Source organism: Labrus mixtus, chromosome 8, assembly GCF_963584025.1.
Source record: "Labrus mixtus chromosome 8, fLabMix1.1, whole genome shotgun sequence".
NCBI classification, from domain to species: domain Eukaryota; kingdom Metazoa; phylum Chordata; class Actinopteri; order Labriformes; family Labridae; genus Labrus; species Labrus mixtus.
In genome coordinates, this window is record NC_083619.1 from 17,664,694 (window position 1) to 17,682,477 (window position 17,784).

The 17,784-nt window shown below is 39.4% G+C and overlaps 1 protein-coding gene across 1 annotated transcript; it reads left to right on the top strand.

The window, feature by feature from the left end:
• The first annotated feature begins 9,658 nt into the window (after nt 1–9,658).
• Nucleotides 9,659–16,451, top strand: opn7a (opsin 7, group member a). The gene is made up of 5 exons (XM_061044797.1): nt 9,659–9,743; nt 10,910–11,072; nt 11,388–11,515; nt 13,778–14,112; nt 15,300–16,451. The coding sequence occupies exons 1-5, from the start codon at nt 9,659–9,661 to the stop codon at nt 15,936–15,938; spliced, it is 1,350 nt and encodes a 449-aa protein (XP_060900780.1). The 3' UTR covers nt 15,939–16,451.
• The last annotated feature ends 1,333 nt before the right edge of the window (nt 16,452–17,784 follow it).

Below are 17,784 nucleotides of genomic sequence, written 5' to 3' on the forward strand. Positions count from 1 at the left end.
CCAGATTCATCCTTCCTGTCGCTGATCACAAGAAGATGTTGTACAGGAATGCCAAGAATCTGCAAAATTCTACAAAATTAAAAGAAAACATTTAGATATACCATAATTCCCACAACAGGTGCTACTCTAAAAGTGGGGCGGCTGTGGTTCATCCTCCAATCACAGGATGGCGTTTCAATGTCGAAGTCTCACAGGGCAAAATAAATAATACATCGGAAGGCCTTTAGCTTTGGATACTTTATAAATTCTGAGGTGATGCTTAACTTTTTGTTTAGATTAAGCAGACACTGTTGTTTTAATTGCTTCCTGTTTCATCTGCCTCTTACTAAACTTACAATTTTACCAGAATATTTTCATTTTTTAATCCTTTTTATTCAATTCAAGTACACATTTATTGATCACATGCACAACATGTTACAGAGAAAGGCTTTTAGGTACCTGTCCACATTCTACATTAATACATTTAAAAAATCTAAATATAAAAACTCTCAAGAATAGGATAACATTTAATTAAAACAAAGTAAAATGTAGAGTGGGAAAGGGAAAGGTATATTGTATATGATCATTTATTTTGTAATTTACCAATGTAGGATAACATGTACGATGTAGATATGCTGGAATTTTGTCCTAAATCATGTACTAACAAAAACATATAAAGATTTTTTTTTCTCACAATAACAGGATACCTTACAGGACAGTTTAGAAAACGAACTAACACACTGTTTTATATTCAATATGGACACATTGTTACATTACAAGTAACAGACTTATTTTAAGATGCATGATAAAGAATACCTAGTTGTGCAAAGTAAAGTACTCAGTACATTAATCGCTGAAGTATGCGAGTTTGTCCTCTCTGAGTAAAGCTCAGGTTCAGGTGCGCCGTCTGATCTGTTACCTTATCTCATCTTGCCTCCACTGTGAAACCCCAGCATGTTTGCACATGAAGTGAGTCATCTATTTATTGTTTGAATTTAGAAACTGTGGCAATTCAAGCAGACGACCTCCGTGAACCATCATCACGGTTAGTAAGTGTATAAGCTTCAAGAGGGGGGAATATGACGTATGCCTTCAGGTTCTTCTCATGCTATCTTTAACATATTAATTGGATATATAACTGGGGGGGTTTAATTGGAAGTGAGTCACTGCTTTGCTATAGGACCCTCTCCTATAATATGTACAGTTCGTATCTAAAGGGATTTTTTTCCTTGTATATGAAAGCCTCAGAATATGGACAGCCTTTGTTATATACTATTTGATATAAACATGAATGTTGAAGTTGCCCCCCAGCAGGAGAGCTGCATCACAGACGTCTTTACAACACAGTGATGGGAAGTTGTAAATTTTTCAGCGCAAACACACTTTGGACTACATTTGCTTGACGCTCCTGTGGGTTTGTAACAGACTGAAATTAATACTGATGCCTTTTATGACCCACAAAAGCAAATCAGACCATCAGCCAGAGGACCGACTGCTTCTGTCATAATTTAAAATGCTGATTACTGCCATCGATCGACGTCAGAAAGGGAAATGAACAACTTCTGAAATAGCCTTTGTTTACATGTTCCGTTGTACAGATTTACAATGAGGGGTATGAGTGGCTGTTAAGAGAAAGCTGCTAGGGACGCTTCGTCAGAAAACACTACTTCTGCATCCACAGGATAATACCAGCAAAGACCACCTTGTCCACAACGGTGGCCGAGATCGACACAAACTGAAAGTTCCTCATAGTTTTAAGACATTTCTAAACCCAATACAATCAATGGAAAACCAAAGAAATTCAACTTCAAATAGAATAATTAAATCCTCATGAATGTTTTACATTATTATTATTAAAAAGTAGAACAACGTGGCACTGGCGGCTTAGTGGTTAATTCATGTGCCCAGTGAACAGAGGCTACAATCCTAAGAGGAGCCTGTGTTGGAATCTGACCTGTGGCTCCCTCACCGCCTTTCATTCCCCACTCTCTCTCTCCCTGATTTACGACTCCATCCATTGTCCCTCTGATAAAAGCATAAAAAAAAAAAATTAAAAAAAATTAAAAGTAACACAACATATTTATCTTCTAAGACTCATTGTTTAACTCAAAAAAGAAGTCAGAGTCACAACTTAGGGCACAAACAAAAGCAAATGTGCGACATTTAAAATGCCTTTTGCTGAAATAAATCTCCGATAGGTGAATCTAACATAACTATGTTAGGCCAACTACGATTGGCTGATTGCCTCTGACAAGGCAATCTCCAATTGTTTAAAACTTTGGGGTGTTACCTCGGGTGGCATATCAGATTGTAAGGGGGGTCAATACGATATTCTTTTGTCTTCATACTTTAAGTTAGTCAAAAAAATAAAAATTCTAAATGCTATCTGGTTCCCCAGTGTTTGCACACAGTGAATTCATGAGCAGTAATACCAGCTGTGTTGTTGCTCATCAGTCCTGCTTTGAGCCTTTCAGCACAGTGAGGGGTTCCAACCCGTCCACCACTGCATTAATAATAAGCTCACTCTTTTCATTGATCTCATGATCGCAAGCTGTTGGAATCTCGACATTTCTCCCGCAGTCATTGTATCAAGAAACTGTTCAGAACTGACAGAGCGTACGTTATTGGGGATAGCGTGTTTAGTGCAATGGGTTGGGAGACACAACGTACTATTGTGTCATGCCATTAAAGTCTTTATTTAAAACATAGTTATAGTCATTATAAAACTCTGCAATACTCTATTTCATCTGCTTCATCACCTTCGCCCGAGTACCGTCCACTGTTCAGGAAGTCAACAGTTTGTTCAAGTCAGTGCACTCTTTTAAATCACACCAAAGTCACAGCCAGCTGGCCTTTTCTCAGCTGTTGGCTTTGTTGTGTACTTCTTTACCAGGCTTTTATTGTTTTTTATGATTCAGAGGATCAGTGGCTTAAAATCTTTTCTCCACGTTCATGTTGTGTACACATGCAATTTCCAACCAGATGACATGGTTTACAGAGCCGTGACTTCATGGGTCTACTGCAAACATGAAGTGCTGACAGCTATTCTATCATCGAAGCAGTTCTAAAAGATGACTACAGTGACTGTGCAGGGTGAATTCAATTCTACCTGCCTGCTAAGGGGCCGCAATGTCCCACAAAGTCACAGACAGATAATCAATGGAGGAATCTAAAGCGATGACGGCTGCGACGCATTTCTTGCAGGGCGACAACTGCACTAAAATTCAGATGTGTTCCTGCGTCTCTGTTGTCATTTGATTACCTCTTTGTGCTTTTATTTCTCAATTCTCTATGGGTTGTTGGGTTTTCTTATTTTCTCGCCTCAAAGGAAGTGTTTCTTGTGGGCATGGTTACAGCATAATGTCACATAAACCCTCTAAGCTAAAAAGCAGTATTTTCAGTTTCTTTCAGTATTTTCCTTCTTTTAGGGGACTTCAGATTGCATGAAATTCCTAAAATCTAAATTAGAAAGTCTCAGCTCACAGGGCTGACTGTGACTAAAATTCAATGGTGCAAAAAAGTGAAAGTAGGTCCAAAGGATCATTTAGGACATGTATTGACGTGTGTGTGTGTGTATGTGTGTGACTTACTAACTCTTAAACTATTTAATAAAAATGCTGGAAACCCAATTCTTACTGTGTCCTTTAAAAAACAATACAATGTTACATACTGATACTGTCAAAATATGATACTGCAACACACAATGTATATATACAGTACATATATTATTCAACCTTTATTAAACCAGGCTGGTCCCATTGGGAGTAAGCACCATTAATTTCCCGTTATATAATACCACAAGGAAATGCAAATTAAAAAAACTACAATATAAACATCAAGGACTGGAACTTGTAGTGAATGGGTGTTTCATAAGTTCACCTATTCTTTACATTTTCAACACGTCAACAGGGAGCCATTCCTTCTTATAGTGGCTTTAAGTATGTAACAGCCTGCATACTCAGAAAGTTATTAAAGCAGATCTGCCCTTGGCTCTTATATTGAGCACATGGTAGAAAATGTGAGAGGCATACAGTATATAATGTACATGGGAAATGCATTTACCTTACGGTTTAAACTCAGACTCTGGGGATGAAGAGGCCAACAGGGATAACAGGGACACAGGGATAACTCTATTGTTGACTTACTCTGGGTGTAATGATGAATATAAAATATAACAAGATATGTAACATTAGTTAGAAGACATGATTGGGTTATTCTGTTACTCCCTGAGCAGCTGTTCACCATAGAGCGTATAAAACAGGGACGTCTTTTCAGTGATGTCACTCATTGGTTTAAAAAGAGGTGCATTGAAGGCCTGCAATGGCATATGCCATATTGAAAATACTGACTCCATCTAATGTCGGCTAATTGAGAAGCAGGCAAAGAGTTGGAGATGAGGCAGGCCATTAATATCTTGGATGCTGAAACACACTTATTGAGCTCTACCTAGCATCCTAAAAACAATGAAACAATGACATAAAGGGGATTACTTGGTTTTCGGAGCAAGTCTCAAGTGAACACTCTGGGAACTGCAGATTTTTTCTTTTTTATTGGGTTATATGTTCAATACCTGAAGATGCTGCTTGCTGTTTAAATGAGAAATTTGACTTTGAAAAGGCAAACTGCAGAGGCGTTGCAGATTTATAAGCTAGTCAAAGAATGAGTTTTGGGTTAGGGTTCTGGCAAACTAAAACTACACACTAAGCAAAAAAACACCAAGTTATTGGGTTTCTATTCCAGTCTTTATATTAATAAAACAAACAAACAAACAAAAAAACAAGATAACACATGTTATTATTGAGCTTTATTGATAAAACGATTTTTTAATTCCTTTGGAAAGTACCAGGCTAGCACTACCCCTTCATTCCAGTGCTCAAATCAACTGTCCACTGTGTCTTAAGTCTCATCAAACTGTCTCTATTTCCATTGACTACTAAATGGACCTTCCACAGTTAGTGACTGCAGCAACATGAGCTTACAGTTTCAACTTGTACAACAATTATCACTAACATAATGTACTTTCAATTAAGTAAACAGCGAAAGGGCAAATTTTATTAATTACATTCCGTGCTTTAAGAGAAATGAAAAATAATAATAACTAAATTCCTGTAGTACATGGATTTTCATTACAGATAAAACTGTGCTGTTTCACATATAAAACTATAACTACCATTAATATTCTGAACCATCCGCTGTAGTAATGACTATCTACAGGCAGCTGTGGCTTTTCTTTGAGAGTCAAAAGTGTGTAAGATTCTGATTATGTATTCCCATCAGACCACTTTGATGTTCATGCTGTGTTTTATCTTAATGTGAACATTCATTTCTTTCTACCCTCTGTAGCCATCCCAATTAATTCTTCGACATCACTCTTTTACTTCGAATACAGCTTTCATCTCAGACATTGGTCCAATCTGTTCCAGCCTGTGTGTGTGTGTGTGTGTGTGTGTGTGTGTGTGTGTGTGTGTGTGCGCGCGTGTGTGTATTCTCATGCCATAAAGGAGCGCAAGAGACAAGCAAGGCAATATTTCCAATGTGTGTAATGCGTTTGAAGATAACTCATGGCTGCTTTCAAGGTGTGACAAACCAGATTGTTTCCCTTTTGCATTTCCTGAGAAGAACTCAAAATTAATTTCAAGTGCCACCTACAGTATGTGTCTTTGACTCACTTTTATAGATTTCATTCGGTTGTGTGTGGCATAATTAGCATCAAGTCGTAATAAAATGACCTGACTGACTCAGTGGGTAACTCACACTATAGGAGGGGAAGTTTACAGGGCTCAAGGTTTCCAAAGATGAAATATTTCATGCTGGATTGTAGAAAGAATGTACAATAAAAGGATCCCTGTAGTGTGTAGTGTGGCATTCACACCTATCTTGTTATGTGGGTTTTATGCTCCTCGATCATTCAGGAAAAAAAATTCTGAAGATTGAGGTGTTAAATTCTTATGAACATGTTCAGAGCGTAAAGATGGATGTTATCCTGGCTGTTTTGTTGAAGATATTGATGGGTTCAATAAAGCTTAGGCTTCAGTGGAGCTGGTTCGAGTTTAGCTGAACTTAGAAAAAATAAAAAGGACTATTAAGTGGAGGGACACCCATGTGCAGCTTATTTGGTGAGGTGGTGTTACAAATGGCTACATTTGCTTGATAAATCAACAAAGACCACTATGAAAGAAAGCCTTGGGCCCCTTCAGAATGCATATTAAAGATGTGCAGCGGTGTCAGAACTACATCATCAACCAACCCCATGCTGCTAATATGCAAACTGGAGAGGGTCAGTGTGCACGTCTTCTTCTCTCCTCCTCTGAAAGCCCTCTAGAAACAGGGCGGTAGTGTTATCACAAGTGGGGTTGCTTTTAATTGGAACTGTATGTAAACAGAATATGAAAATATTTCATCTATTTTCAAAAGGACCATTAACAGCGAGTTTTTTCTAAGTCTTTAGCTGCAGTCATACGCTGAAGAGTATTTTTTGATTACAGTAGACATTTGCTCAAAACGATCATTTATTCTTTGTTCTTCTTTTTCTTTCATTTCAAACGCTGTGGATTTGTTTCAGACTGTTTTCCTTAACTGTTTATACCATTAAGGGCTGGTGGGAAATTTCCAATCTGGTTCAACCCTTATTAAATGATGGTTCAAGCAAGGTTAAAAGGCATCTAATTTTAGGCTGCCAGAAAAAGATGAGTCTTCAACAGTTTGACTTTCTAAGATATGCTCTCCTCTCTTATCGCCTTCATATTTCAATCATCATGAGACACATTGAGCCTTTAGGGAGTCAAAAAAATGTAAGCCATAGCGTTTCATTTGAATATAGGCTACAAGACATATGTAAATGATACATAACTAAGAAAATCAGATGCACAAGCTTTTGTGGTGGTGTATGTGGTATATGTAGTGGGCTCAGGGGAGTGTTTGTGCTCATATAGGGTTTTCTAACAATATGACGCATTAAGGAGCACTAACTCAAATATCCCTCCTCCCTCCTTTATTCAAAAGTCAAGAAAACGCAGATGCCCTATCATGCATGACTACATTTCTTTTTAGACATGACGATTGCACCAGTGCTATGTTCAATGCAACACTCAAAATTAGAATTATGAAGTTGACGTCATCAATTGACTTACCATAGTGGAGCCTCGTGCTGCTCCGTCCACAAGGCTGTACAGTGGCTACTGTAACCAGTCTGACTCTGACTCTCACAGCGGAGGGACCGTCTCTGAAAACTTCTTCACATCCTGAGTCAAACTGCAGTCAGCGGTGAAAAGGTTGAAAAGTCATTCTGGGATTTTAATGACGTTTTAATTGCACGCGAGGACGCGGTTTCAAGTAATTCAGCACTTACTTATAAGAGGTAAGCCAACTTTATTTGTCATTTATTCATGTCCATAACAACTGGCTCTTCATTCTTTTTGAAAGACAGAGTTAGAAGCTTCTAACGACATTTGAATACAGGTTAACATTTAGCCTCTGATGATCTGTAGGAGGGCTTGTGCTTTCTAATCCTCAGTGGCATGTTCAATATTTGTTTGGGGATTTTATGATAGTAGTTTTTGATATGGATACATACCATAGATCTGACATTTTATTGTTAGAATATATTAATAAATGTCAAATAAATATGTGCACAGAGACAAACATAAAACAATAACAACAATAATAACAAATTGAAGTGATTCATTCATTTTAATTTTCTGTCATGTCAGTCTATATGGAGGGTGTTCAGGAGAAAATGACTTAGAGCTTACAGCTAACACACTGGTCTTCTTAATCTTCTGAGTTATGCCTCTTAGCTACTGTTTTTTGTTATGTAAGAAAATGAAGTCATAAGTCTGTGAGTATAAAAAGCAGGGAGACACAGTTACTTTTAATTCTAGTTTCCGAGGCAGCTATTACCGACAGAAAAAGTTCACAGTGGACTATTTGTAAAATGTAAGGCAGTAAGTGCTTTGGTTTTACTGGCCACAATGTGACCCTGACCTCTGTGGACAAGATTTTAGAAGAGTACTGCTGTTCAGTTTTTCCTGTATCCTACTTCTTGATTAAGTTTCACATGTGTTTATTATGTGTTTTACATGCAGATATTTTCACACTTCATGATTTAGATTCGTACCATCTGGTTTAAAACTATCCTATATAAGATATGTCTATATTCCAGAGTTAGTTTCCCCATGCAGGACAAGAGGGCAGACAGACAAGAAAAGCTGCAACAGGTGAGTCAGAAAGTAGAAGAGACAGAAGTACAAAAGACGTTCTCTCACTATGACAACAGAAAGTGAATTAGGGGAGAAAATAACATTCACATCTTCTGCTTCACATAAGAGAATAGTTTGTTTTTATGAGTTTTAAGATAAGAGTTCCAAATTCAACAAACAAATATGATGTCATTATGTTAAATTCAAATCCAGTGACGGTACAGCATGATTAAAGAAGAAAAGGTTCTGGACGGATCAATACGAGCGTTTTTCTTAAAGGGTGTGAATTATTAATCTAAAGTCAAACCCTTTGGGAAATTGGAACATGGGGATGCTTTACGTTTTTTCTAGCCATCCATGAACAGTTGACATGTTTAAGTCAAGTCATAAAAGTGTGTTAATAGCTAAGTTCAGCAAAACAGGCCTTTCAAACGTTCTCCTCCATATGCTTTTTGCAGCATGTTATTGAACTCAAACGCCTAGAATATGAACTCAGATTCCTATAAGACAAATATTAGTATGTCTTACTTTTTTAAATGCAAGTGGTGACTTCATATTATGATTCATCCATGCCATGTTACAGTGAGCAGAATTTGCCGGTGTAACTGGTGTTTCCATAAATCCAGTCATGCTGCAGGGAAAGAGCACACTAGGATGTGCAGAGGTGTTTTCCTATAATTTAACCACTTGTTAACTGACCCTCATGTCATCCATTGATCTGCCTGTCAGTCACTATCTGTCTGAAGCTGCTGAAGTAGAACAAACAACCTGGGAATAAAGAGAGTGCTGAGGATGAGAACAAATGGGTAGCAACAGTGGTGTCGTGCAGGGTATACGCAGGTATACGGAGGATACCCACTTATTTTTCTGTCTCCATAGAGTATACTTCTTGATTGACAATATTCGGTAGTATGCTGCAGTGTTTTCCTAGGATGGTGAAGAGATGGCTTTCCCTATTCTGTCTCTAATTGGCTACAGACTTACTATGCAAGTGTAGTCACTGTTTATAACAGAGGACATTTATACTCTACTGGACGGGCTACTTGTAAAAAAAAACATTGGGGGGAGGGGGGGGGGGGGGGGGGGGGGAATTAAGAGTATACCCACTGCTTTAGGCACCACTACAACACTGGGTAGACACATTCAAACAAATGAAACATGGCTGTGTTTGGTTCAAGCTTATTAGAGTTTTCAGAGCGCTTCCACACAGGTATCTTTCTTTCCCATATGTAACTAAAGGGTCACAGTGAAAGAGAAGAATTACTCATATGGGTTTAGCTGTATTTTTCTCAAGGTAATTGGTTTCTGCAACATTCTGACTAAACCTTTTGACCAACAGTGCACAGGTTGCTGATAGCAGAGTGAAAATGAGTTATATAGTGATCTGCTGTTTTGTGACCAACAACTTGCACTGCCATGTATTGCGGACAGTCTTTGAATACACAGGTTGAAAGGTCAAACATTATCGATTCATTTTTCAGATGGCGTTATTAGAAGACCTTGCATTTCACTCCAGCATACCTGTACCTTTGGATATAACTGTAGCAGTGGTCTACTCCATTTTTGGTGAGTTAAACGTCTTTAATATTCCGTTAATAGATACGTAAAAGAGTTTTAAAAAAACGATGCTGTCGATAATGAGTTTTCTACTCTCCCTGTTCAGGCTGAAATGAGTAACAGCATGAAGCAAGACAGCACACTGGGAAGCCTTGGGAGCAAGTTTACTTTGTATTTTCTTTTTTTCTGATCGCGTTTATGTATTGCTTTCAAATAGGCCAATATTTTCTGTTTATGTATAATTCCATATCTGCATAAGCCTGCCTATCAGCGATGCACACAGCGATGTACAGACCCAGTGAAGGTACAATGTTGAAGCTGCTCATGCAACAACAAGGGGCATCCGTTAGTAAAATCTTAAGCTTTGCCATGTACCGGAAAAAGATTCATGCCCAGATTAACTTGATCTGAGTCTTTGATCTCGGCCCCAACGCTGCTGGTTCTGTAAATTGAATGTCGTCGCAGGCAGCACACAATGTAAAGGCAACCAGACACATACAGTTTCAATGGGTGATTTTAATGTGACACAACACAGACCTATTCACACAGCACTTCATGAAGAAAAACAGTGAAACATCAAACAATTGCTAGCAATTTTGCTCTTTTTTTTTTTGCTGTCTTGCATAGTATGATATGAAGATTGTTTATCTCCTGTAAATGCAAAGGCTTTAACTTGTTTAGCTTAGCTTAGCAAAACGCCTGGAGGCTGGGGAAAAAAAAAAAACAGAAGCCTGACTCTAGTTTAAAGAGCAAAGTTGAATTTGATCTACTTACCAATACCTGTAAATCTCTCAAGTCAATGTGTGGAACCTCATTTTTATCATCTTTCCAAAAACGCAGTGGAAAAATGTAATGCTAAATACACTTGAAGTTTCTAATCCTGTTGTTTTCTGCAGTAAGCAACTAAGTGAATTGAATGCTGGAAAGTACAGAATGATTCTGACAAGTATAGACAACTAAATTTATCCCAAAGGAGAATTCAGTTTTTTGCAGTCTACCCAATCCAGACACAGATTTACAAACAAACAGCAGACTGGAGTAAGACAGTGACAATAAATGAATAAATCAGCGTACTGACAGAGATGTTCAGTCGCACGCTGGTTCCCCTAGATCATCATGAACTTCTGCTTCTGGTGCATTCAACACTCTGGGGTTTTGGTCTGTATTTCCTGCAGGAGTGTGTTCACTGTTTGGAAACAGCACGCTGCTGTATGTCTCCTACAAGAAAAAGCACCTCCTGAAGCCTGCGGAGTACTTCATCATCAACCTCGCTGTCAGTGACTTGGGTCTGACAATATCCTTATACCCCATGGCGATAACTTCAAGCTTCTACCACAGGTACTACACTCTGCACCGAAAGAAGCAAACAAAGACAAAATGGTAGTATTTTTACCAACAGCGAATGGAAGACTCTGTTGTTTGTAAGCTAATATTATATATATTGCTTTTAAATCTCCCTTTTGTGTTCCATTTAACAATATGGTTTGTTAGTACTATGTTTGCTTGTGAATTCATAGAGGCGGAGTGTCACGCTCATGATATTGTTCTCCCCTCCCCCCCCGCCTTACCCTCTCCTATATTGATCTTTCCTCCCTGTCTCTGCTTTGCACTGTCCTCTTTCACTTTCTCACACCCCCTTGCCCTCCTACGCAGGTGGCTGTATGGGAAAACAATGTGCTCCATATACGCTTTTTGCGGCATGTTGTTTGGCATCTGCAGTCTGACCACTCTAACCCTACTGAGCATGGTGTGCTTTGTGAAAGTATGTTATCCGCTCTATGGTAAGTCTTCAAAGAAGCTTTTTTTTGTCTGCCCATTGAAATGACAAAAGGATTAACTCTCACATCCCTAAGTGGCTGATTGTTGATTTATCTGTGGAAGGATACGAAGTGATAATCCCTCCCTAAAGCGCTGCACATTAGTCTTTCTTTGATGACTGACAAGTCAGAGGGCTGCACTCGATATGCATTACTTGTGATGTTAGTTAATGCAGTCAAACTGGGCTCTGCATTTGAACTCCGCATTTTGAAAAGTTTTTCAACAGATCTCTCATTTAAAAATCACAAAATCATGATTTAGAAAAAGAAATAAATCAATTATCGAAGAGTTTCTTCAAAATATGGAACTACAAAAAGATAGTTTTCTTTAAGTGTATTTATTTTAATGTTTAATTTTGCTATCAAAACCCCCAGCACTTTTGCATAAGTAGCCTACTTGAAGTTCAATCCTACTGTCAGCCACGATGTCTCAAGTGTATTCGAGGATGATGTAACATGACCCGTCCATCAATGCCCTCTTCTTCCTTCAAAGGACTTATCCTTCACCTAATTAACCGTCAGTTGCCAACTACTCTTGCGCTAAACTAAGCTAACTTGAAATCAATCTACCCAGCTAACGATCAATCTTATGTTCTTTAAGCACTCCAGCTAAATAGATACAACTGTCAATCTGTCTTACAATGAAGGACGTCTCTGCATCTGCAAAGCAAAACTCAATGCTTTGCTTCCTCTTTCTAGCATTGGCCCACAGTGAAAACAAACCTGGAGACCATTGTGTCTAGCTTATATAAATAAGTGGGTGATTGTGTCAAAGTGGTTCATGGCTGAGTTAGTTGAATCCGTATTCCTGCAGGATACCAAATCAAGGATCATCATTCCTGCAGTCTGAATAATTGAAGCAGCACAGAGGCTGCATGCTGCCCATGAAGCCATGATTGCATCCTCCTACACATAAAAATGTCAGTGACTACGTAGAACACATTCCACCATCTGAAGCCAGTCGTTACAAACACAGCGTATAGGGGGCCTTTTTAGTAAGAGTTCTTATTGTATGTATTTTCAAGGACAGGACACTGAATGCAGTTTTAAACACTCCAATGCTGCAACACTTTCGTTGATTTCTTGAGTTACATCATGTGCTTCGTGGAATGAAAAATACAACTTGGTTGTCCTAGCTATCAAGGAGGTTGGTGCTTCTGTCTGTTATGCAACTCGCACAAACACAGATCGTGTTGACTGAGTTGTTTCCAATTCAATTCCATTTTAAGGAAAACAAAAGTCTATCTAGCCTAAATGTATCAAGATTTATGATGGAATATTTTTGTACCACAGGAGAGAGCTGTTTGTTTGCCTGGATTCACCTGCACTTCGGATGCCTTCTTCTGGCTCTGACCAAAGTAAAGACAAAACAATCTTTGACCCCTGTGCTTGTTTCATTTATGCAGATTGCGACAGGTTGAAAAAGACAGCCAGCCCATAGCAGATGTTAAAGCAACAACCACCAAAGCTCTTTTTCCAAAATTCTTCATTCAAGTACTTCAGTATCTTTGCATCAGTACAACACCGTGATTGCCTTCGACAAAAGACTGTCCAAATATCGACAGCATTATCCTCACTAGACCAATGGGCTCATTGCTCGCTGAAAACAGAAGAGCTGCCTTTTGGTGTGCAAAGCAATAAACACTCAGTGATACAGACCTTTACTTCAGATCCAATAAGACAACACCATGAACTACTTTGATGTGGCAGACCCTGGGTTGACATGAGTGCTTCCAGGAAAAGTGTAAGAGGGGAATCTATGGTGTTCTCCTGGAGCAGACATGCTGCAAAGGCCCCAGGGAATTCAATATGGCAGGTGGTTCTAGTTTCACTTAGTGCCGCTTAAAGGCCTGGAGCACTTAATGATGAATGGGTATGCAGGGCTTTTATTTCTAGTTCTATTTCTTTTTTGTTATTCTGTTGTAGACTTATCATTGTTAATGGATTTGCAGAGCGTTTGCTTTTACAACATGTATTTTGACTTTTAAGCACATTTTTCATTTGACAGTGTCTTGTGTGCATATTTGTTTCGGAATTTCACTTGCAATTTTGTAATTACTTACTCTTTTTGCCCTTTCCAGCTACTGTACATATCACATAATGAGACCAAAACCTAAAGATTCCATAATTGAACTACTTTTCAATACAAAATTTGCAACCAATGAGTATGAATTGAACCTTTAAATGACTTGAACAATTGAAAATAGATTTAATCTGTCTTCACAGGGAACAGGTTTAACTCTGTTCACGGCTGTTTGCTCATTGCCTGTGCTTGGCTCTATGCCCTGCTGTTTGCCTGCTCCCCGCTGGTCCACTGGGGGAAATATGGACCAGAGCCCTACGGCACCGCCTGTTGCATTGACTGGCGCCTGTCCAATCAGCACTCCACAGCACGCTCATTCACCGTGGCGCTGTTCATCTTCTGCTACATCCTACCATGCTGTGTTATTGTAGCATCCTACACAGGTATCCTGGTCACAGTGCAATCATCCCGTAAGAATATGGAGCAGCATGCATTGAGGAAGACTCATATGAGCAGCATCCAGACGATTATTGTTAAGGTAAGAGAAAAGGCCGACAAAACACAAATTATAACCTGCATCATGCAAAAGATACCATTTGGATCTGGCTTCTTTTGAGTAATTATTTTGAAACGACATGTTTTATAAATTGAGGCACCATTGGTTATGACAGTGAAGAAAGAAGCTTGTGAGCTGTCCTTTACTTTTTGCTTTTTACATTTACAATCTAGTCTTCATCTTCAGGGCATCTCTATTAAATAACCTAACCTCAAAAGATTATAATGCATATCAATTAAAACCAAGCTGCCACACCATAGTTTTAAAGATGGAGTAACAAATTGACGATGATATGGCCAGAGAACGGGGGCTGTGGTTCAGAGCCAGATTATCAAAGCGCCTCCTTAGAGACCAGAATCCTCCAGAGGGCTCCTCGCTCATCAATTTGCTGTAGACATTGAAACTGACCTCAATAGGTCCTCTAGTGATGCAGCTTCTCATTAAGCGGGAAATGGCTCTGGCTGTAGTGATGGATGAGAAGAGCTTACCTTCGCTGATAAATGGTCATCATCATCATCGTCATCATCATCATAACCTCGTGTTACCTCATACACCATATGACTGATGTTAGTGTTGGTCAATTAAGTTTTCAGGTTGTAAAGATGCATTTTTGTGCTTTTAAGGAATAAGCCTGGCGATATACCTTTTCTTGTTATCACCCAAAAACAAAAGAAAGAAATCAACACTGGATTGATCCTTCTAACAATTATCTTTGAGCAGCAAACCTGACTTGGTTTATACTGAACCCCATATGTCATGGCACTCAATTTTTTGCGCATAAAGTATAAAAACAAAAACAATATTAAGCTGTATTATTGCATTCAAATTTTTAGTATCGATCTCAAAATACTCTACTTACTTTGCTCTAAACTGTACTAACAACTACACTGCTCTTACATTTAAGGAAAAGGAAATGCCTTTCTTTGACATTGAAAATTGAATTTGTCATCTGTTCTTTAGGATTTGTATTTTCAATAGAAACCAGGGAGCTCGGTCAAGATGGGTAGAGTATTGAGAAATTCACTAACATGGTGTTGGGGTCTACAGGCGTACAATAAGAAAAATATAGACTTAACCAATCAGATTTACATAATAATGTATTTTTTATCATGATATGAATGATCAAAGAATATTGCTTTTTCACTTTTTTTTTCTCTATTTCCTGTTAGCTAAGTGTTGCAGTCTGCATCGGTTTCTTTGCGGCGTGGAGTCCATATGCTGTGGTGTCCATGTGGGCTGCCTTTGGACACATTGAGAACATCCCTCCTGTGGCTTTTGCCTTGCCAGCCATGTTTGCAAAGTCTTCCACGATCTATAACCCCATTATCTACCTGATGCTGAGGCCAAACTTCAGAAGGGTCATGTGCACGGACCTGTGCACTCTTTGCCACAGCTGTGTGACGGGCTGCCTCTGCTCTGAGGGGCCGTCTAAGTGCTGCTCCAAGTCAGTGATCAGGGTCAGACTTTGCACAGTCCACAACCAGACCAACAGATTCCCTTCCTCAAACTCCTCTGCTCAACCTCCCGTAGCAAGTCTGAAGGGCCGCAACTGTGAGAAGTGCAAGGATGCTTTTGAATGCTTCAGACACTACCCTAAAATTTGTGGCGTTACAAACCCGGCAGCCAACGGAGTCTCGTGTATGGATCATGACAGCCCAATTCACCACACACAAAAGCAGAAGACGCAAAGTGTGTGCCACAAGAAGTCTCTGCTGGCCAGCATGTGTGCAAAAAGAACTACAGAGATAGACAACTTCCACATTACTTTAGAGATGGTGCCAGGGCATGCAAAAGTGGCTTGGCCTTGATTTTCTCTCTTAAGCCTTGCTCACACTTTCACAATATTCCTGAAAAACTCCTGAAGTTTTCAGGGTGAGCTTCATGTGTGTACAGTACACAAACAGCAACAATTTACACTTCATCTGGAGTTTCTCCTGCCAGACCTCTAGTGTTTTTCCCACATGAAGTCGGTGAGCTGATGTGAGAATGCACCAGGATATAATCAGGAGAATTAACCGCGAGTGAGTTAAAGGGAGTGATTTTGTTTATTCCCTGCGATCGGAGGAACACCATAGACTGTATGCAAGTGACCGTTGCGATCTCAATGCACCTAATTACACTGCTGCATCATGTTTTCTGTTCACCAGTATGTTCATCTCCACTCTTTTGTTGTTATTGTGATTCTGTCCAGCTACACATAGCATTGATATTAGGCCAATATTAGTATTACTGTCGTATAGCTGACTCTGTGGCTTCGTCTGCCTCGTTCCTTTAACACAATACCTTGCCTCAGGGATATTCTTCCACTGTGAGGTGCAACTGTGGACGCCCAGATCAGATGGATTTCAGGGGCAGTCTGCCTGAAATTGTCTAGAAATGTTAAGCAGTGCACATGTGAAAATGGCTTTATAGTGCTTTCCCACTTGAAACAGAACTACTGAAAACGTATTGAAATGTTCAGGGCGAGCTGCACGTGTGAACGCAAACAGTCAAATTTTTCACTTAGGACGCACTCACACTAGTACTAGCAAAGCAGTACTGTGCTTAAGCACCAATCCCCCCCACCTCCCCATTCACCCTGCTGGCCTGCGCTCACACTGCTCCAGTACAAACCGGGGCCTAAGCAGGGTTAGCTCTGGTGCATAATGTCGTAATACAACACATGCATAGCTTTATGTTATTATGAAGCGTGCTCAGTTTACAAGCAGGACGACTCGAGAATAAGAAAAAAAAAAAGAAAAAAAAAAGAAGGATGCGCAGTTGAGTCCACGTCCGCACATCAAAGAACAACACAGAGACCATGACAGCTACTTTACTGACTTTGGAGCTTATTTTGAGTCATTTTAATCAGATCAGATCAGATTTATTAAAAAAATAATTTGCCGCTTCCACTGATACCTATTTTGCGCTTGCAGACATGCTGCTTTCCGTCCAAACTCTCCGTGACGTAAACCAGTAGAACACGCAAAAACCTAACTTAAATACCACCGCCTCCACAAGGTTTGCTTCTGTTGTCATTCACGCAAATTTTCTTAGTAGATCACCCTCAAAACGCCCACCAACCAAATGTGCAATTTGTTGGAACGAACACGCAATTTAGTACTCTTTACTTGGGAGCTTAGTAAATCAGGCCCTTTGGACTTCTGCCAGCCCCCCCGAGTAAATATTGCACATTAAGTCAGGGCGAGCTGATGTGTGAAAGCAATAAAGCAATATTAAGGAAACTTTGCAGCGAGCGAGCGGACGGTAGTGGTGATGTTTGTGGCGCATACTAAATGCAGATGACAGGTACAGTCCAGGTACAGTCCGGAATCCTCTAGAAAGGAGGACAAATGTGAAAACAGCTTTACTTTCTGTTTACATATATCTCTGGACATGTTTTGTAGGTTTTGTTCTGGCAGGAGTGATGGTTTTAAGGAACGCGCTCTATTCAAAATGTTTATGCTCCAGCTATATGTCTGTTTTTTCTGTTACCCACTGTGCTTCACTTTCGCTGATGTGACAGTAGAGCTTCAAGTTAAATGAAGACGTCTCATTTGAAGGGTGTTTGGTTGCGAACTAGTCCGACCACAGTAAACAATCTGAATATTTTTTCCCAAGTATTATTTTACATGTATATTATTTGCACTAATACATCCCTTTAATGTTATTTAT